Here is a 21,956-nt window from a genome sequence, read left to right on the forward strand (position 1 = left end):
TCCTGTACGAGACAATGGGGTCGAAACCATCATTTTCCAGAGTGTGGAATATGGTGAAGGTACTGCTTGTCTTGTCTCATGGACAGGCCAGTGTTGAGCGTGGATTCTCAATCAACAAGGAAATGATCGTAGAGAATCAGAAGGAGATGTCCCTGGTGGCTCAGAGGCTCATTGTCGACCATGTCAGGTCTGTTGGGGGCGTAAACAAGGTAGAGATCACCAAAGAACTGTTGCTTTCAGCTGCAAGAGCCAGGCAGAAGTACCATGGGTACCTGGATGAAGAGAAAAGGAGAGGCAAGGAATTGACCTGAAGAGAAAGACCAGATGAGCTGGATGACTTGAAAAAGAAGAGGGCAAGAATGGAGACTGATATTAGTGCACTTCAGAAATCAGCAGATGAATATGCTGAGAAAGCAGAAGCTACAAGCCAACTGACCTTCATCACCAAATCCAACAGCTTCCGCCGAACTGCAAAAGAGAAGAAGGTATCTCTGCTGGAGATTGAAAAGCAGATAGATGCGAAGCTTACAGAAATGAAACGCTAAGCTGGCAAGTGACTGTTCAGTTAAGGTCCCGAGGACAGTAAGAAAGCACTTTTTTTCTCTCATTACAACTTGGTCAGGTTGCCACCAGCTATTCTCTGTCACTAGCCTCTCAAGGGGACAGAAGTGTGTGTGTGTCAGTCAAACACAAAAAGAAAGCACTTGTTATGCAAATGTTGTTTTATAAACCTGTTTAAATGTGAAATAGTTTTTGTTGATTAATGGTCAAAGAGTTGGTTGCCAACTCAACATTTTGTTAAATATTGCACTAAAAAAGAGAAAGCAATGTGTGCACTAGCTGGATGCTACTACATACTAAAGCTCTTATTGATGTGTCAGTGTTATGAATGCCTGTCAACCAGAGTACATTTATAAATGTTTTTTTTTCTTTTAATCAAACTATTGTCTCATTCATTTGTGTCATTTAAGGTATACTGTATGCTTTGGAATTCTCATTGTTTAAATACTACATTTGATCTCTTTTTAACGTATACACTGAGATTTCACAAGAAGTTTGGTCATGGAAATTTGGTTTAAAGTCATTGAAAAGTCATGGAAAAGTCATGGATATCCATTGGTCAAAATGTGTGGGAACCCTGACTGTAATGATTCATGAAAGTGTTTGTTCAGACTTTTACAGATGTTGCAGCAATCGAATGGAATGGCTTTGTGAAGACTGGACTGAAGTGAGTTGATTATTCAGAAACCCAGTCCAGCTTTATAAGAATAAAGCGATAGCTCATCATTCATCTAGAATTTGTGAATGGACAAATTGAGAGAATCTAGGTTCAAAGTTCATGTTTGGTCTATAGAGCATCCCACTTCAGGGTGAATTGCAACATAATTGCTGCCAATTCTTCCAACCAAGACTGCATTCTAGGAATGCACTAACCCTGCACTAAAATGTACACTGTATAAGGCATTGTATGAACTTTTGTTTAGAAAAAGATGGTGTAGAGATATAAGTTAATGTATTAATTATATAATTAATACATTAAACAATTAATTTGGTTAATTTACCTGAAATGCAGTTTCCTTTTTTCAGGTATCGATACACATGCCCTCTCTTCCTGAGAACTCTGAACAGCTTTCTGGACGTCATGTATGGTGGCAGGGATACCCTCACAGACCTGTTGCCCTTAGTTACTATGCACATGATGATCAGCAGCCACTCTCTGTTCCTATCCACCATGCTGGGTTCAGAAATGGACATCTCTGGAGACTGGCAGGCTAAAGGTGACAGGGCAACTACTACTACTACTTAATTTAAAATGTTCTCCCCTTTAAAAAAAAAGGACAATTACTTTACACTATCAGATCATAACATTCAGTTGTATGTCTGGTTTCAGAAGCCTTAGTATCTCTCTTAGTAACCTTGGTGAAGAAGTGTCCTGCAGTCTGTAACGTCAACCACTTTGTTGTGCTTTTGGGAGCATATGGAGGGACACTCTGCATTTCAGGTAAACATTTTCTTCTTAAAGGGATTGGATTGGATCTGGATAGTTTGATTTGCCAAGTTTTGTAGATACTGGCTGTGGAGATATCTACCTTCTCTCAAATATCATGGAACTAGGTTGGGCTTATCTGGTGCTCAAAACATCCCAAAAAATATATATTTGAAAACCTCAACAGCCATATCTGGCAAAACTTTGGCAGGAAAGGCAATGTGCAAATACAAATCAATAACATTTTACAGAAGAGGTTTACAGATGTGGAAAAGTGTCACCCTTTGATGAATATGTTTTTATGACTGTTTACCTTTTTGATTGATAAAAAGCATTGAAGCAGACTTTAGGCAAGGCTGCATATCTCAAGATTATTTACAGTCTTAAATTATTTTGTTTCTGTTTGCAGATCAGAAACTTTTACTCCTTCTGCAAGAGTATGAACAAAATAACATCAGTATGATAGATTTCCAGTAAGTGTCATTTTTGTTGTAAACAATTAAGCCATGTTTCATTGAATGTCTGCCAACTGGTGGCTTTGTGATAGGATACATGTTTTGAATGTCCACAATAACATCAGTACATTTCAAAGAGTAACACAAAACCTCTACCACAACCTTAAGTACTCGAGTTACAACTGCTTTTTGTTGTTTCTCATGCTCTGAGGTACATCCCTCTTAAATATGGCCAAAACTCTCAGTACTCATCCACAGCTGTAAGACAATTGGAGTTCAACACTAGAAGCAAATTGACACGAGTCTACAGACAGGGACGTTGTTACTGACATGTATTGATCGCTAGATGGCGCTTGTTGCACGGAGCAATGGCACGGTCTTAAAACGAACGCGTCTTTGGCAATCTGTCATTTATTTCCGTTTTGTTAGTGAGTGATTATTTCATTTGAGCGTTTATTGGCTAAAGATAGTCAAGCACGTTGCGGGTTAGGCTAGACTGCAGTTGGTCTAGTAGCCCGACATATCAAAACATTTTAGTCGGCTGGCAATATCGCGTTGTTGTCCCCAGTCAAAAGTATAAACATACAGGGACATCATAAACATTCAGTGGTCTAATTAGATCCAGTTATACTGGCAAAACATGTAATAATTAATAATTAATTTATTGTCAGAACACAGTTCAAGTATTGCAAAAATTAGAGCGAATTGTTTGTTGATGCTTAGCCTATTCAATTTAACCACTTTCGGAATGACAAGACTCAGTGGATAATGTCAGAAATAATATCAAACTGGTTAAGAATGTGTATTTTGGTTTTATGTAGGCTATTGTATTACTGTAACATTGGGACTCCAGTTTCAAGTGTAGATGGCGGGTTACGCAAGGGCAGTAGCGCATGTAAAACGAGAGTTGCATTTGATAAATCAATAGGCGGCCTATCTACTACAACTAGCCTGACAGATCATTTAGAATAGCCTACGTTTTGTTCCCTTTACATCTATGGATAGGCTATAATTAAATGTGTTGGTCCGGATTAAGAGATTCAAGAGAACCGAACTACAAGTGTGAACACGACAGTCATAAAGTCCACCAGCGATGAGCAGTAGCCTAATTAGAAACTAGCATAGTTTTAACCCAATTTCGTGTTGATGTACACAAGCCACAGTCCAATTTATTGTTCAGGGAGCAAACATTTGAGTGCAGGATAAACAGGACAGCAAGCAGAGATAGTAGCTTCTAGCTTAGAAGTTCCAAACTAATAGGCTTCACGTCTCATTTTTGCAATACTTGGACCGTGCCCTGTCAATAAATAAAGAACAATAACTGTTTTGCCAGGATAACTGGATCTATCAGATTCTTGAATGTTTTTAGACAATTTCAATAGCTCCTTCTATAGACACACTGATCGCAAACTATAGTTTGAATATCCACTAATTCGCTTTACGTACATAGATGGGCAGTGAAGGACTGAAATCCTGCAGCGCCCGCAAGGTCCCCTGCTCAAGAAAGCACATGTACAGTCCCGTCTGAAGTTTGTCAATCAACATCTGAATGATTCAGAGCAGAACTAGGTGAAAGTGTTGTGGTCAGATGAGGCCAAAATCAAGCTCTTTGGCATCAACTCAACTCGCCGTGTTTGGAGGAGGAATGCTGCCTATGACCCCAAGAACACCATCCACACCTTCAAACACGGAGGTGGAAACATTATGCTTTGGGGTTGTTTTACTGCTAAGGGGACAGGACAACTTCACCGCATCAAAGGAATATGGACGGGGCCATGTACCGTCAAATCTTGGGTGAGAACCTCCTTCCCTCAGCCAGGGCATTGAAAATGGGTCGCGGATGGGTATTCCAGCACGACAATGACCCAAAACTAGGGCTGTTAAACGATTAAAGTATTTAATCACAACGACTTCTGGTTGTGATATGTAGAGAGAGGCACCTCCGTATATTAAACATCCCTGAAGGCAGCGAGGATGGCAAAGATCCCGTGAAGTTCATGTCCGAGGCACTGATGCAGGCGATGGGTCCCGATGTCTTCCCTGCGCCGCCTGAATTGGAGAGGGCCCACCGGACCCCGACCTCCAGATCCCACCCCCCTGCACGTTCCTGGTCTGTTTCTCCAGATTTCAACAGAAAGAAGCTGCGTTGTGCTGGGCCAGGAATCATGAGCCCAAATACCAAGGTCCCACCATAAGGGTCTATCAAGATGTCAGCACAACGCTCGCTAAAAAGAGAGCTGCGTCAAACAAGCCTTGTACCGGAGGAACGTCAGATTCCACCTGCTATGCCCGGCTATGCGTGATGTGCGGGGAAGACGTATTTACCTTTGATTCACCTGATGAAGCTCAGAAGTTTATCGGTCAGAAGTTCAGTAAGGAGTAAGACTGTAGCCATCGGTCTTAGGACCTGAGGAATGAATACTCACTGATGTTATTGCTGGACTAATCGATATTATACTGTACACGAGTACATACCTGGATCTCATCTACTGTACAGACCACTTATGTTGCCTTTCAATACTTATGTTATGCACATTTTCATATGCTCGTTTGTTTTACAGTTATTGTATTGCTCGACCTTCTTATTTTTATTTTTTGATCAATGTTTGCCCGGGGGGGTTCAAAATAATTCCTTCGTTAATAATTCATTACACAGAACTTTATTATATTAAATAATATCAAAAATGACTCACACGCCCAACCCAAAATACACACATTTAACTCCCCATTCAAGTCCTATCTGCCAGAAACGAAAGAATAGAAATGAGTTCCCTTATCCTGAGACCTGCTTTCTTACCTGCCTGTTTCTACATCTGTTTGTCCACCTCACCTGTTGCTTCAGCTGGCTCTCACAGCAGCATGTTGGATGCTGTCCTCCTCTCCTACTCTTCTTTCTCAATGCCTAACGAATCTATCTCTTTCTCTCCCTGACCCTGTCTTTCTGCTTGAGCAGCACTGGTTCAAGCCTGAAAATATTTCTGGGGAAATTGTGGGGTGTAGTAGTCTAGTTACTGCACTACTACAGAAGTGTAGTAGTTAGGGGTGGAACGGTACATGTATTCGTACCGAACCGTACAGTACGGGCGTCACGGTTCGCTGCATGAAATTACACGGAGAATACACGGTATAAAAATAAATAAAATTTGCATGCAAATTAATTAATGTAATGCGGAACTACTGTTAGATACTCGTGTTCTTTAGGGACATCTAATCTGTAGCTCTGATTGGCGCCGCTGTGAGTCAGAGTTAGGCTAGCTAGCAGCACTAAGGACGAGTATGGCGAGTGGTGGCGACCCACGAGAGATTGAGGACCCGCCGGCCTTTTAAGTTTCCCATTTTAGTTACAGTAGTACAGGCGAGAGAGTGGTGGATAAGACAAGCACTGTGTGTCGGCGTTGTTCAGCAGTTGTGGGCAGTGATGTGCAGTCTGGATAGGCAAGGTAGGCACTGCCTACCCTGACAAAATTCAAACGTAAAAATGTGATGAGCGATCCTGTATTCTTCAACATGTATGTTGAAAAGTACAACTCTGCTGTGTCTTTGCACGTAAATATGATATGCCAGTAATTACCTACGTTACGTATTAAACATGGACCAATTAAAATCGAGATATTACTGGACATTTGCGCAGCTAACGTCATTACACCAGCTACATTGTAAGCTTAATCCCCGCAAAATTCAAGTCAAAATGACATATCAAGGAGTTGAGGAATTTCTCCAAGCTCAATTTTATTAAAAAAATTAGTTAATAGCAAGAGGGAGGTCTACGCCAGACCTAGGCCCCGTCCACACTAGCCCGGGTACATTTAGAAACGCAACATATGTCTGCGTTTGCACCTCCCGTCCACACTAATACGGCGTATTCGGACACTGAAAACTGAGCTTTTCGAATACGCTCCCCTAGCCGGAGACATTTGAAAACGCCGGGTTCGCGTAGTAGTGTGGACCATAGATGTATATAAACACTAGATGTCTTGGCGGCCATCTTGCGACAGTCAACTCGCTCACCCATAACATTGTGTTGAATCTACATGTACTTTTTAAATGACCATAACTTGCTCAATTTTAAACCGATTTTGAAACGGTTTGGTTTGTTATCAATCTATTTTTAAATAACATAATTATTCATAAGTATGCAGTGGCATACCGACATCTCTGACGTTGATAACAAACCAAACCGTTTCAAAATCGGTTGAAAATTGAGAAAGTTATGGTCATTTAAAAAGTACATGTAGCATCAACACAATGTTATGGGTGAGCGAGTTGACTGTCGCAAGATGGCCGCCATGTGCGGACGTTCGACTCCATTGTCCGGCAACGCGGACGAGACATCTAGTGTTTATATGTATCTATGGTGTGGATAGGGTCCACGGAGCTTTTCAGATACGATGACGTTCAGTTGCCATGGCACTGGGGATAGCTTGCGCTTTATACTATAGCGATAATGTCAAGACGATGCCCTACCAGAGAAGGAAACACCTTGGATCACTGCTACTCTATAATCAGCAAAGCATACCATGCGGTCCCCCGAGCAGCACTGGGTCACTCTGACCACGCCATGGTCCACCTGATTCCTGCATACAGGCAGAAGCTAAAGCGCTGTAAGCCTGCTGTGAGGACATCAAAACAGTGGACCAGTGAAGCTATGGAGGATCTGCGGGCGTGCTTGGACTGCACTGACTGGGACATGTTCACGACTGCTACCAATAGTCTGGATGAGCTCACAGAGGCTGTGACATCATACATCAGCTTCTGTGAGGACTGCTGTATACCAACACGCACCAGGGTAAGCTACAAAAACGACAAACCCTGGTTTACAGCTAAACTCAGAAGGTTGAGGTCAGAGAAAGAGGCCGCGTTTAGGAGTGGGGACAAAGACGGTTTCAAGGAGTCGAAGAACAGGTTTAGCAAGGCGGTGAGGGAGGCTAAACGACTGTACTCAGAGAGGCTAAAACACCAATTCTCTGCAAACGACTCTGCTTCTGTCTGGAGAGGGCTCAGGCAGATTACCAACTACAAGCCCAGAGCCCCCCACTCCACTAACGACTCCCGCCTGGCCAACGACCTGAATGAGTTCTACTGCTGATTTGAAAGACAATTGGACAGTCCTGAACTACCCCTTCCCACCCAGGAGGCCTCCCACCTCCCCCCCTCTACAGTGACGACTCTCTCCATTCAGGAGGGTGAAGTTAACAGACTTTTCAAGAGGCAGAATCCCCGCAAAGCAGCTGGGCCGGACTCTTTCTCTCCAGCCACCCTCAAGCACTGCGCTGACCAGCTGTCTCCGGTGTTTACCTACATCTTTAACACCTCCCTTGAGACATGCCATGTGCCAGCCTGTCTCAAGTCCTCCACCATCATCCCTGTGCCCAAAAAGCCAAGGCCAACAGGACATAATGACTACAGACCCGTCGCCCTGACCTCTGTGGTAATGAAGTCTTTCGAGCGCCTGGTGCTGGCACACCTTAAATCCATCACTGACCCTCTACTGGACCCCCTGCAGTTTGCCTACAGAGCCAACAGGTCTGTGGACGATGCAGTTAACATGGCCCTCCACTTCACCCTACAGCACCTGGACTCCCCAGCATCCTATGCCAGGATCCTGTTTGTGGACTTCAGCTCTGCCTTCAATACCATCATCCCCGCCCTGCTTCAGGACAAGCTCTCCCAGCTGAACGTGCCTGATTCCACCTGCAGGTGGATCACAGACTTCCTTCCTGACAGGAAGCAGTGCGTTAAGCTGGGAACACAAGTCTCTGACTCCCGGTCCATCAGCACCGGATCACCTCAGGGCTGCGTCCTTTCTCCTCTGCTCTTCTCCCTGTACACCAACAGTTGCACCTCCAGTCATCCGTCCGTCAAACTCCTGAAGTTTGCGGACGACACCACCCTTATTGGGCTCATCTCTGGTGGAGACAAGTCTGATTATAGGTGGGAAGCGGACAACCTGGTGACCTGGTGCAGCCAGAACAACTTGGAGCTCAATGCTCTTAAGACAGTGGAGATGGTTGTGGACTTCAGGAGGAACACAGCCCCACTCACCCCCAGTCAACACTGTGGAGTCCTTCCGCTTCCTGGGCACTATCCTCTCCCAGGACCTCAAGTGGGAACTGAACATCAGCTCCCTCATCAAGAAAGCACAACAGAGGATGTACTTCCTTCGGCAGCTGAAGTTCAACCTGCCAAAGACAATGATGGTGCACTTCTACTCAGCCATCATTGAGTCCATCCTCACCTCCTCCATCACCGTCTGGTACGCTGCTGCCACTGCCAAGGACAAGAGCAGACTGCAGCGTATCATCCGCACTGCTGAGAAGGTGATTGGCTGCAATCTGCCTACCCTCGAGGACCTGCACACCTCGAGGACCCTGAGGCGAGCGAGGAAGATTGTGGCCGACTTCTCCCACCCTGGACACTCCCTGTTTCAGTCACTCCCCTCCGGCAGAAGGCTGCGGTCCATAAGGACCAATACCTCACGCCACAAAAACAGTTTCTTCCCTTCTGCTGTTGGCCTCTTCAACAAGGCCAAGGGACCACACTGACTCTAATGACTTCCTGCTTAAAACACACTGCTTTTTGCACTGCATTACAAAATTGTATCTTGTACATTTGTATTTTTTGTAATATTTGTATTTTTATATTGTAATTTACGGCAACTTATATTTTATTTTATTGTATATTTAATTATATTCTAATCCCACTTAGTACTGCTAGTTTATGTACCCTTAGTATAGATAGTCCACATGTTAAATTTCAGGTCCCTATATGTTTATTATATGCACCTTCCTGCCAAAGCAAATTCCTTGTCTGTGCAAACTTTCATGGCGAATAAATCCCATTCTGATTCTGAAGACGAACATGGAAGGTGAAAGAAATATGCTGCTCCATCTCTATAATTTATTTACCAGTTTAGTTAGTGTACTTCAGGTACAAGTATTATCACTTAATAGATACGCGTTACTCCTACATAGAAGGCGAGCATTGTACTCGGTGAGCCCTAACGATAGGGGGACAAGGCAGAGAAGACAGTTTAAACCAAATAGAGCGGCGCCGGCGATTCTGGGAGAGACCTCGCTGAAAAGCTAGCTGGTGGGACAATTTTAAACTAGAGAGTACAATTTCTGGGGAAATTGTAGGGTGTGCTTGCTTGCGTCGGTTGCACAGGGGTCAGTTTTTTAATGAAATATTTACAACTGATATTCCTGTGTATTTTATATAAAAATGCATACTTATTATTTATAAAGATTACATAGATTTAAAAGCATCTTTTTTTGCTGCTCATTTACAACTCAAAATACGAGTGAAGCGTAGAATGAAATAGATGTCTTCTCATTTCCCCTGCAAGAGGCAGCCTCATAGCTGAATCAAAACGAATAAATTTGGCAGTACAAATTGACCTAATCTCTATGACTTAAACGTCCTTTTAAGTTTTTCCCTTCTCGTGATATTTTCAGGCATTTAGCCTACTCATATTGCATTCATTCATTAATAAAGAACCCCCTTTGAAGACTATTCAACGAAGTTACCGGCAGTAGAAGATGGAAACACAGTACCATCTGCTAACTGAAAATATGCCCCCCAAAACGTAAATAAAATTTGTTTTGTGGAAAATCGCTTTCATAAAAAGCTCACTGGTAGCGATCATTGTCAGTAACAACGCAAAGTGCGATATAACCCTGTGTGGAGAAGCTGCCCCGGTAAATTGTACTACTACAGTACAGTAGACTACTGCTGTGTTCGTCTTGGTAGCGATTGCGTTGGTTGAATTGGATTTAACGTTCCGTTGTACGGTTTAGGCTGAAATTAATTATTTTCATGAACAGATTGACAACGTTTAGGCTGTGGCAATGAAGTTCAGGTTAGTAGTTAGATAGACTTTTGATTTAAGTAAGGAGGGTGCCGAACATGTTCTGTCGCCGTTTGACTAACTAAACAGCTGTGTACTGTAGATGTTTTTGTAGTGTGTCTCGCGTAAGCTACAGCGTTGCAGTTAGCTACACTGGTTTGAAACCACAGGTAATGGTAATTTCACCAACAAATCGTTTACTAATGTCAGAATAAATCCTACAACGAAAATGTATATGTGAGGAATGTGTATTTTAACGAAAGGCAAAGCACACCCAATTATACAACACCAAATAGTATTGCCCGAGGAGTATGTAAACAGAGCAGCATGATGGCTGGAGGGAGGGGCAGGAGTGGCGTAACCATGACAACGATTGTCATGTACCCGTGTTAGTGTGGACGGCAAACATCTGGAAAACGATATGAAAACGCTAGTGTGGACGGAGATCGTTTTCAATTCGAATACGCGTATTTGTATTTACCCGGGCTAGTGTGGACGGGGCCCTAGATGGACTAAGTTACTGCAGCAAAAGGGACAACATGTTTTCGATCGTTTCAAACAGACTGATATGAAGAAAAGATTGGCTATGTGGCTGCTTGTACTGTTTACTGCGTTTACTGTTTTGATATATTAGCCTAACAATAAATTAGGTAATCTGGCTTTCATAACTCAGTGCCTAGCCTCTTACTGACATCACCGCACGTCACTGGTTGTGGAGTATGTGAGTGGAAATACATCTAACATGCTAACGCATATAATGCATCTGGCGTGTGCTAAATGACTAAAAATATCCGACGCCATCACCCAGGTTTGCCAATCACTGGAACGAGACAAAAAAAAACTGTCCAACTTCTCCCTACCAGCCATTAGATACACATACAAATAGGGCCAAAAAAATCACTGACGCAATCGGATTTTACATGTCATCTTCAATGCGCCCGTATTCACTCGTAGAGGAACCTGGTTTGTTTTGCTTTTCCCTCCGTTGTACCCAACTTGTACCGAACCGTGATGTCTGAACCACGGTATGAACCGTACCGTGACTTCAGTGTACCGTTCCACCCCTAGTAGTAGTTGGCTAGCTCTACAATTTACCAGGGCTAGGTCTGAATCTAGGAGAAAAACGGAGCTGGTATATGCAGGTAGCAACGCTAGTGCTAAATAACTATTTAGCTGGTCGGCTCCATGACGCCGGTAAGTAGGGCACGTGAGATTGCTCACCAAAAGAACAGAGGAACCCTAACCTTGTCTAGCAGATTAAGACATGTTCATAGGTACCTAGCGAAAAGTAACCTCAACTTTCCTAGACGTTTAGCCATGGTACTAATGCTGAGGGCTCACTGATATCGCTGTCTGTCTAGAACGGCGTATCTATGTGTCGTTGCTAACGTGTGCTGACGTTGTGACTGTCTGTATGTGAGAGACACGCGTGAGTGACCGAGAGATGGAGGGAGAGCAGGGAAAGGAAATGCAGCTGAACGAATACCCTGCATGTTTTAAATAGCGTAAACCAAATATTTTTAAGGAATAACGAAACGCAATATGTGGGTGCCGGTGTTGATTCTGTGACGCACCGCCACAAATTAGTCTGTGTGGGAAACACTGTTCCAACAAAAAGGATTACATTTCCCCTTCTCTTTTGTGGGAAACATTAAAAGCGGTAATCAGGGGTGAGATTATATCATATTCTGCAAGAACAAATAAAAATATAGCTGCAAGCAGCGATGCGGGTTCCTCCGCAAAATGGCAAAATATTATAAACATGTAATGTATAATTAATCTATGGCATTGCATACCATATCATTGTTGTTGAAACGTTTTCCATATGCATATATAATTATAATATTTTGAAGACTGATCAAATTATTTCAAAGATTATAAATGTGACCATTCATTAAATCTAAGGTGGAATGAAACCACCGCGCTAGTGGTTGTTTTGATTTCATTCTGCGAGATTAGAAGTACAAGAAGTAAGAAAATGACTGTGGTAATTGTTAAACAATGTCAATGCTGTTGCTGTATTTGGCTGTTCATTGACATTGGGGAACAAAAAGTTGTCCACAATCAAGATATGTAAATTTCCTATAAAACAAGACATGGGGATGACCTGGTTTAGCCTGGCTGCCAGCCCAACTTCTCCCCGCCCACAAAAGAATTTGGTCGGGAAGTTGGGTCTGGAGGTCTCGTATTGGGAACAACTACATAAAACCAGGATCTGGACGGACCAATGAAATTGCCAGGGCGGGCTTTATACGATGATCAACAGTAATGTAATCAACAACGTCACGAAAGAGCCCTTGGGTTGAATTTGTTTTCAACAAACAACATATTACGTTGCTCTGATTGGTTGTAGGTCTATCCAATTGAGCGAAGAGGCATTTGTTTTACGAGTTCATTTGAAACAGGCCCTGTAGTCACAGCCCAACGGAGAGTTTTCAGACTCATATTCTGACTAGAATTATGAGTATGACAACGTCAGGCTAGACCTGGTTGCTGCTGTAAAGAATATATTACTCATAGTGCTTAGATTAGGTTGTTTGGGGTGCCATAACTCAACATAAGTCATGGAAGAGAATTTCAAATCATGCCTGGCATCAGTGGCCGTGTGTCCTAGCTTAGGTCACTGAAATAATTTGCGCAAGAGGCAAGGGGTCCACCTCAATAATCAATATACTTCATTAGAGCTAACTCAGTTGTGAATCTAACACTACCATGTGTAGCTAGCTACTGTGGTGAACCTGGCTTGTGTTGCAGTGGTTTACACAGTCTCGCTAAACAGATGTGTTGTGATGGGCTCAAATAAACACACATTGCTATGTTTTACAACTGGAGGATTTATCGGGAGACTAGAAACCATTTGGTCAGAATAAAAAATTAAAAACTATGCCTCTGACTGGTATTGAACCTCGATTACCAGCACAACATCTCAGCCAATTGAGCCATTCCCAGGCATGGAATACACAAAGTTCAATAACTGGATAATTAAAAAAAGCTGTTTCTCCAATGGCGAGCATTGTCAGATTTGGTCCAAGTTCAAACAGCTGTAATTCAGTCATATTATGACATATCAAGGTGAAACTTTGCATGGTACTTCAGAGGCATGTCACCTTAAAGCTTATTAGGTTTGAACCATCCTTCAAAAATACATTTGATTTAGTGACACAAACATATTGAGGCAATGTGTACATTTACATAAATACACCCATTTCAGCCATTTTGTACTTGATTCAATTGCCTTAAGTAACGTTTTTAAATATGTCAATGATACATATCTGTACCAAATTTCAAGTCAATTTCACCTTTGGTTCAAGAGAAGAGGAATTTTGAAGGTTTTCCCAAATTATCACAGTACAGGAAAATCCTTCATGGCGGACCTTATGGGTCCTTGAGGCTTTTTTGTTCCTCATGAAAAATGAGGCATGCACACCAAGTTTCAGAAGAATTGGAGAAATGGGGTGGAAATGCCATCACTTTGAAAATCGGACTTTTGGGCGTGGCCTGTGGCGCCCCCTATGGTATGATGTGGCCCATATTTGGTGTGGGGGTACCCACTTGGATGTAGTATCAATGTGCCAAATTAGAAAATTTATGACCAGGGACTTTTTGAGATATAATTAAAAGTATAACACGAGGAGCTCATTAAAGCAATAGCTATGGTGGATTCTCAGTACTCCACCTCTCCCTCCCCTGAATTATATATTTTTAAAGCTGGATCTCCAAACACAATACAATTCGTTTACGTCAACTGAAAGGACCGAACGTCTCATATTAAAATCACGGGGGTATGTCTGAGCATGGCGACAAAGCTGGACGGCTATTAGCACACCAACTTAAGTGCCGCTCTGTGTCTCGACAGATCCCACAGATACGGAAAGATGATGGTGAACTAACTATTGATCCAGAAGTAATTGGCGAAACATTCACCTCATTTTATGTCAGAGGTACCGAATGATTGCTCTGACATGGAACATTTTTTTCAATGGTCTCCAAGCTCCTTCTATCAAAACAAGACATAGGACTGAGACTGAGCTTCCACTAAAATGTATAGAAATCGTTGATGCGATTAAGGCAATGCAGAATGGCAAGACGCCTGGCCCTGATGGGTACCCTATAGAGTTCTATAAAAAGTTATCTGGTAAATTATCTGCAATTTTACTTGATATGTTTAATGACTCTGTGTCCCATGGATTCCTTCCGCAGACACAAGCATCAATTACCCTTTTGCTTAAGCCAGTTGACACAGAATGCAGCTCATATCGACCTATCACCCTCCTCAATTGTGACGTGAAGATTTTAGCCAAGGCCCTTTCCTTACGCTTAGAAGCCACAATGCCTGACGTGGTCTCTGCTGACCAGACTGGTTTTATTTTGGGGCGTCATTCATTTACAAATATCCACCGGCTATTAAATATTATTCACTCTCCTGCGCCCAGTGCGATCCCCGAGGTGGTTATCGCGCTTGACGCAGAGAAAGCCTTCGATAGGGTAGAATGGAAATATTTATTTACATTCTTAAAGAAATGTGGGTATGGTCCTAATTTCATGTAATGGATTACCCTCTTATATACCTCACCCAAAGCCTCAGTAATTACAAATGGTAAGCGCGCTCAGTATTTTCAGCTGTCAAGAGGCACCCGCCAGGGCTGTCCTATAAGCCCACTACTATTTGCCCTGGCCATAGAGCCCCTGTCCATTACACTCAAATCATTACCCTCGTTAAGTGGAATCCATAGGGGAGGGGAAGAGCATAGAGTATCTCTGTACGCAGATGATTTATTAATGTATGTATCAGACCCTGTTTCAAGCGCCCCCCATGTGATCCGTGCTTTGAGGAGGTTTGGTGCTTTTTCTGGGTACAAACTGAATTTTAGCCAAAGTGAATGACCTTTGTCTTCAAATACAAGACAATGCTCTACCGTTCCATGTGTTTAAAAATGGCTTTAGATATTTTGGCATTAGCATTACAAGGGACATGCAGGAGCTTTACCAGGGAAACTGCTATTTGAGAAAGTCAAGTCAGACCTGAAGAAATAAAAGACACTTTACCTGTCGTTAGCAGGGAAAGTGAACTGTATATAAATGAATGTGCTCCCCAAATTTCTCTCTTTCAGTGTATTCCACTTTATCTCCCTAAACCGTTCTTCAAATCTATTGATAAGATCTTCACTTCATTTATATGGGACGGGAAGAAACCTAGAATAAGGCTAGAACTGTTACAGAGGCCTAGACTGCAAGGTGGCCTAGCTCCTCCAAATCTTTGTCATTACTATTGGGCCTCAAATGTTCAAAAAATCATGCACTGGCTCCACTCCAATCATTTTGTAAGTTCCCTTGTATAGTGAAATAAGTCCTGACAAGTGAAAAATAAGTCCCAAAGTTGAAAATGATTCTAAGTCCAAAACAGATGCACTGGAACTCACAAAGGTTTATTCAGACACAGGGTGACAAAATTATCCAAGTGAGTAAGCTCCCAAGAGCAGGCTGCCCGTTTCTCTCCGGACAATCCCTTATATAATTTTCTTCCTATTATTTGTACAGTACAGTTGGTCACAGATGCATTATGCACCCTCTCATTATTGGTTCCTTGTCCTGGGGTGGCAGATTACAGGGAGGTTTTTGTTTATTTTTTATAAAACGACAATTCTCCCAATTTACGGCTAGTGGTACTGGCCCTGAACTCTACAGCTGTAGACAAGTGTGTGGGCGCAGGGTCTTAAACGTGCAACTTGATTTATAGCTGGGGCCTCTGGCTTGTAAAAGTGGAAGCATATCTACAAGTGGTCTTTTCCCGCATTCCTCAGCCCCTAATATCCAGATCTTTACACTTTGGGCTTAATATCTTCTACTGGTTTGTAGTATTAATAATAATCAGTCAACAGCTTAACATAGGGTTTCCAGTAATATAGAATATACTAAAAAGATGAGTTTCATTTTAAATCAGATAAACCATTAATCATAACCTATCTTCTTAATTTCAACAATGTGATGTCACCTGATACAGACTGGTTCCATTTTGAAGCTGCATCTTCTCTTGGGAGCCCTGGTCACCTCCAGCCTTCCCATCTCTGCCTCTCAATACACCAACAATCCAGTAATCATCAATACGCTGAAAATATGGTTTCAACTTAGACGTAGCTTCGGGTTTAATAATGTTCTCCATTTAAGTCCCATGCACAACAATCATCTTTTCCTTCCAGCTAGATTGGACTCTGACTTTACTCTCTGGCAAAGGCAAGGCCTTTTTACATTTAAAGATATGTATATAAACAGTATTTTCGCTAGCTTTGATGACTTATCACGTCAATTTGGCCTCCCTCGGTCTAGCCTGTTTCGATACTTCCAAGTCCGCCGCTTCCTTCAACATCAGGATCCCAACTTTCCACATTTACCATCACCTTCTGGTTTAGATGATCTGTTGGGGACTACCTTCAGCTTTAAAGGACTTATTTCAAGAATCAATACCTGTATATCTTCTTTTAGAAATACGACTCTTGCAAAGATCAAGGCAGACTGGGTGGATGAGCTGGGAGAGGACTTGGAAGGAGACATTTGGGACAGTGTTTTACTAGGAGTGAATGGTAGCACTTGTGCTAAATTAAACATAATACAGTTCAAGATCTTACATCGCACCCACTACTCCAAAGCCAGACTTGCTAAAATATACCCTAACACAGATGCAAGCTGCGACAGGTGTCGACATACTCCTGCCAACTTAACCCATATGTTTTGGTCGTGCTCAGCCCTAGCATCCTATTGGTCTACAATCTTTAAGACATTGTCAGAGGCTCTTAATATTGATCTACAACCCAACGCAGTAATGGCCATTTTTGGTACTACAGACAGGAGATATTCTACAATAAGGACAAGATATAAAAACATAATTGCTGGCACACAGGAGAATTATTTTACATTGGAAATCTAAATATCCACCCAGTGTGCCTCTGTGGGTTAATGACCTAATGCAGTTCATACAGTTGGAGAAAATAAAATGCGCACTGTCCAGGGACAAATTCTTCTCGGTCTGGGATCCAGTGCTGACATATCTGGGTAACCTTAAGACTGTGCCTGCTTAACACCACCCAGCAACACCCTTATTTTTTTTATTGAAAACAACATTGCAATCGCCTGGCTTTGACGAGGGAGCCGAAAATTTGCATCAGCTGTGTGCTTGGCCATCAAGTGGTATTTCAGACGGGACGTGCTGCGATGATAGTTCACTTCACAACGACAAAACACACAGATCACTTTGGTCTTGTCAATGGAACCATTTGACAACTTTTGGTAAACTTTCCATTCAGAATCTTATTGGCATCCATTTCAGCATCTCACGCTCGCCATCCACTCAAAACGTAACGTTAGCCTACTACTCTTTAGCCGGCTTGCAAGCCCAAACAAGTTTGTGCGGCGTGCCTGTTGTTTTGTTTCCTGTCTAGCTAGATCCGTTGTGGTGTTGCATTTTTTCTAACGTCACTAGTTGTTGCAAAAGCATGTGAAAAAAAACTACAAAGTTTGCTAGGCCTAAAAGAACGTTAATCTCGCAATAAAAAAACACACAGCCAAGGCAACAAAGGAGTGGCTCAAGAAGAAGCACATTGAGGTCCTGGAGTGGCCTAGCCAGTTTCCAGACCTTAATCCCATAGAAAATCTGTGGATGGAGTTGAAGGTTCGAGTTGTCAAACGTCAGCCTCAAAACCTTAATAAGTCATTAAGGTTTTGAGGAGAAGATCTGGAAAGAGGAGTGGGACAGAATGCCTCCTGAGATGTGTGCAACCTGGTTGCCAACATCAAGAAACATCTAACCTCTGTGATTGCCATTAAGGGTTTTGCCACAAAGTACTAAGTCATGTTTTGCAGAGGGGTCAATTACTTATTTCACTCATTAAAATGCAAATCAATTTATAACAATTTTGACATGTGTTTTGACATGTTGATACCCCTGGCATCAACTTAGGATGTTGAGCATTTAAACTTCAGTTTGTGTGTCAGTGTGTTAAAGAGATGTGTTGTGATCACCAGGTCTCTCCTCTGGGGCCCTGCAGCTGTAGACCACCACAAGGCAAAGAAAAGCTTGGGGCAGTCCCTTTGGCAGCAACCCAGCACAGAGGACCTACTGGACCTTCTGAAAGCTGAGAGGATGCTACACACAATCACCCATTTCCCCCAGCAACGCAGAATCATCCCAAAGGTTTGTGAGCCACAGCCCTTCACCCAATATACATTAAGCTGTGGAATGGGAATTACATATCAAGACAATATCCTTTAACAGGAGGGAAAAGAGATGGTTTACAGAGACGACCAAGTGAAGGACCTTGAGAGTTTATATGACCCTTGCTTTCTCCTGCCACTCTTCAGTGCAATGCTACAGCCAGGTGACTATCTTATTCATCATTGTTAAAGATTGTTTGTATTCTAAGTTCGGTTCAAAGTAATTTACCATCAAACCCTTATGTCTTTGTCACAGAGTCAGTAATTGACTGCTTGAAGTTTGTATCCAGCCATGCCCTTGGGTTTGTAATGGTGTCCCTGAGTAGTTATGACTCAAAGTTGAGGGCAGCAGCCTACCAAGTTCTGGCCTGCTTTTGCCAGCACCTTGAGGGAGCACGCTTCAAAGAGAAGAAACAAGTAAACAAACTGTGACTCTGTTTTACTTTCTTTCATTCATCTAATATTGGTCAGTTCCAAACAAACTCGGTACTTGTTTTCTGGCTTTTGTACTTTTAGCTGCTTTATCTTATGGACACAGTCAAGAATGGCATCAAGCAACATAATCTCAGGCTCCCCCTTGTGTTGACCAGTTACATCAGCAAGGCAGCCCATCAGATGCTGAAGCCTGGTGGGTATATGACACATTTTTCATCCTAATGGCTTTGTGCTACCATAGGGCTGGGCGGTATGGCCTAAAATGTATATCACTGTATCATTTTGAAGCACGGACGGTAATGTTATATTAGGGGTGGGAATCTTTTGGTACCTCACAATTCGATTTGAATAGATTATTGGGGTCATGATTACGGTTGGGTACCGAAACCCGATTCTCCTATGGAACTACGCATCCGGTAGGAATCGGACCGGATTAGAACACACATTTCAGTTACTCATTTCGGTTGCACTTAATGTGTTGACTGAAATATTTTCCCTCTGTCGCTCCGAAACAGACGTAAAATATTCACACTTTCTCTGTAGTCTACCACTAGCTAGCTACCGTTAATGTAATCTACTTTCAAAATGCCATATTTTCCCTCTGGGCTCACCAAAACGGACATAAAAGCATATTAACCATTCACTGCACGTGATCGCTAGTAAACATATTACACTTGCTCCGTTAGTCTATCGTTAGCTAGCTTTTAGTGCATTTAAAATGTCCTGAAGCGAAGCGGTCGAAAGTGTGGCTGTATTTCACAGCCAAGGATTCAGGCTTCGCTAATGCTACAAATGTTTCCAAACAATTACGTGCAAAGGGGGAAGCACGTAAAATGTATTGAAACGTGGCGAGACACAGAATACTTCTTAAAGCAGAGGGATGCACCGTGTTCGACAGCTTGCAGACATCAGTCCCTAGTCCTGGGACAGCCTCCCCAATTTACATTTAGTCATTTAGCAGACGCTCTTACCCAGAGCGACTTACAGTAAGTACAGGGACATTCCCCCGAGGCAAGTAGGGTGAAGTGCCTTGCCCAAGAACACAACGTCATTTGGCACAGCTGGGAATCAAACTGGCAACCTTCAGATTACTAGCCCGACTCCCTCACCGCTCAGCCATCTGACTCCCCTCCGCACTAGTTGGCTCCCTGTCATGTGACAACAGAGCACAGTGACAAGGAGTGATTGATGGCTAATTTTAACCTAATCTAATCTACATATAATTGGTTAGTATGTATGTATTCATTGAAGATTAGTGTATTCATGAACATTTGTCTTTGATTTTGCAGAGGACCACATGTATGTTTCAGTTAACAGGTTCCTGCTATGTCATCAGAGTCTAGACCTCAGAAGAGTCCCAGAGTTCTTCAAGCTCTTCTACAGCTTTGACATGGAGGTAGGGTTGTTTTGGCACAAGCCTAACAAGAAGTTGGAGAAATATAGGTAAAACTTATTAAATTAGGGTGTTTGTGACTGATTGTGGTGTGAAAGTGTGTGTTTTACTCTGCAGCACAAGGTGGAGCGAAAGTGGATCATCAGTGTCCTGGAAGAAGGCTTGGCTGATAGATACTGTTATGAGCTATGTGACCAACAGGGGATTTTCCAGACCCTGCTAGGCTTCAGCAGCAGTTCCCTCTGTGATGAGCAAACTCTGGTATGTTCAATTGTGTCAGAGCAAAATAATCCCCATGTAGAATGCTGACTTTAGGTGGAATGAGTTGATGAGTTGCTCACAGTTTTAGGTCCTGTGTATTACATTTACATTTAGCAGACGCTTTTATCCAAAGCGACTTACAAGAAAGAGCTTTACAAAAAGTGCATAGGTCAATTATCATAAACAATGAGATTGTCCCCCCCCCCTGCAAAACATTGCCGGGAGCCAAAACATGAATCAACATGAAAAGCAAATAAGTGCCAATGGGTAGAACCAGAAGAGCATGTAGTTAAACAAATTACAATTAAACAACATGATCCTTGAAAGTGCTAGAGTGTACCTGGAGGAAAGCAAGCAACAACTAGAGAGGATACAATTTCTGGGGAAATTGTAGGGCGTGCTTGCTTGGGTTGGTTGCACAGGGGTCAGTTTTTTAATTACATTTTTACAACTGATATTTCTGTATATTTTATATAAAAATGCATAGGACCTACTTATTATTTATAAAGATTACATAAATTTAAAAACATCTTTCTTTGCTGCTCATTTACAACTCAAAATACGAGTGAAGTGTAGAATGAAATATGATGTCTTCTCATTTCCCCTGCAAGAGGCAGCCTCATAGCTGAATCAAAACGAATACATTTGGCTGACCAGTGTAAAAATTGACCTAATCTCTATGACTTAAACGCCCTTTTAAGTTTTCCCTTCTCGTGATATTTTCAGGCATTTAGCCTAGGCTACTCATATTGCATTAATTCATTAATAAAGAACCCCTTTTGAAGATTATTCTACGACGTTACCGGCAGTAGAAGATGGAATCGCGATTCAAACAGTACCATCTGCTAACTGAAAATATGCCCCCAAAAACGTAAATAAGCTTGACATTTATTTAGTGGAAAATCGCTCATTCATAAAAAGCTCACTGGTAGCGATCATTGTCAGTAACAACGCAAAATGCAATATAGCCCTGTGCGGAGAAGCTGCCCCGGTAAATTCTACTACTACAGTACAGTACTAGACTACTGCTGTGTTCGTCTTGGTAGCGATTGCGTTGTTCGAATTCGATTAAACGTTCCGTTGTACGGTTTAGGCTGAAATTAATTATTTTCATGAACAGATTGACAAAGTTTAGGCTGTGGCAATAGACCAATTATTATCACCCTACGTCACGACTGTCAAGCATGCTCCACTGCGCATGTCGGATGCAAAAGATGAACTTCTCCCAGGTGTAATACACTTGGAGTGTCGATCAGGTCATCATATATCTCTGGCCACTGGATTTCAGGGCTTGACATTAACTTTTTGAGGCTCTTGTCCTTTGGACAAGTACATTTACGTTTCATTTGTCCATGCACAAAAGTCGCTTGACCC

The 21,956-nt window shown here is 42.4% G+C and overlaps 1 protein-coding gene across 3 annotated transcripts in view; it reads left to right on the forward strand.

The window, feature by feature from the left end:
* urb1 (URB1 ribosome biogenesis homolog) overlaps window positions 1-21,956 on the forward strand; it is a 76,605-nt gene that overhangs the window by 39,067 nt on the left and 15,582 nt on the right. For all 3 annotated transcript variants that reach the window (XM_067239879.1, XM_067239880.1, XM_067239881.1), the window contains 10 exons: window positions 1,173-1,228; window positions 1,588-1,778; window positions 1,892-2,002; window positions 2,397-2,460; window positions 18,305-18,473; window positions 18,555-18,657; window positions 18,750-18,910; window positions 19,010-19,121; window positions 20,218-20,324; window positions 20,439-20,582. In XM_067239879.1, coding sequence (XP_067095980.1) covers window positions 1,173-1,228; window positions 1,588-1,778; window positions 1,892-2,002; window positions 2,397-2,460; window positions 18,305-18,473; window positions 18,555-18,657; window positions 18,750-18,910; window positions 19,010-19,121; window positions 20,218-20,324; window positions 20,439-20,582 — 1,218 coding nt within the window. The remainder of the gene's footprint in view (window positions 1-1,172; window positions 1,229-1,587; window positions 1,779-1,891; window positions 2,003-2,396; window positions 2,461-18,304; window positions 18,474-18,554; window positions 18,658-18,749; window positions 18,911-19,009; window positions 19,122-20,217; window positions 20,325-20,438; window positions 20,583-21,956) is intronic.

The sequence above is a fragment of the Osmerus mordax genome, chromosome 7 (assembly GCF_038355195.1).
Source record: "Osmerus mordax isolate fOsmMor3 chromosome 7, fOsmMor3.pri, whole genome shotgun sequence".
Classification (NCBI taxonomy): domain Eukaryota; kingdom Metazoa; phylum Chordata; class Actinopteri; order Osmeriformes; family Osmeridae; genus Osmerus; species Osmerus mordax.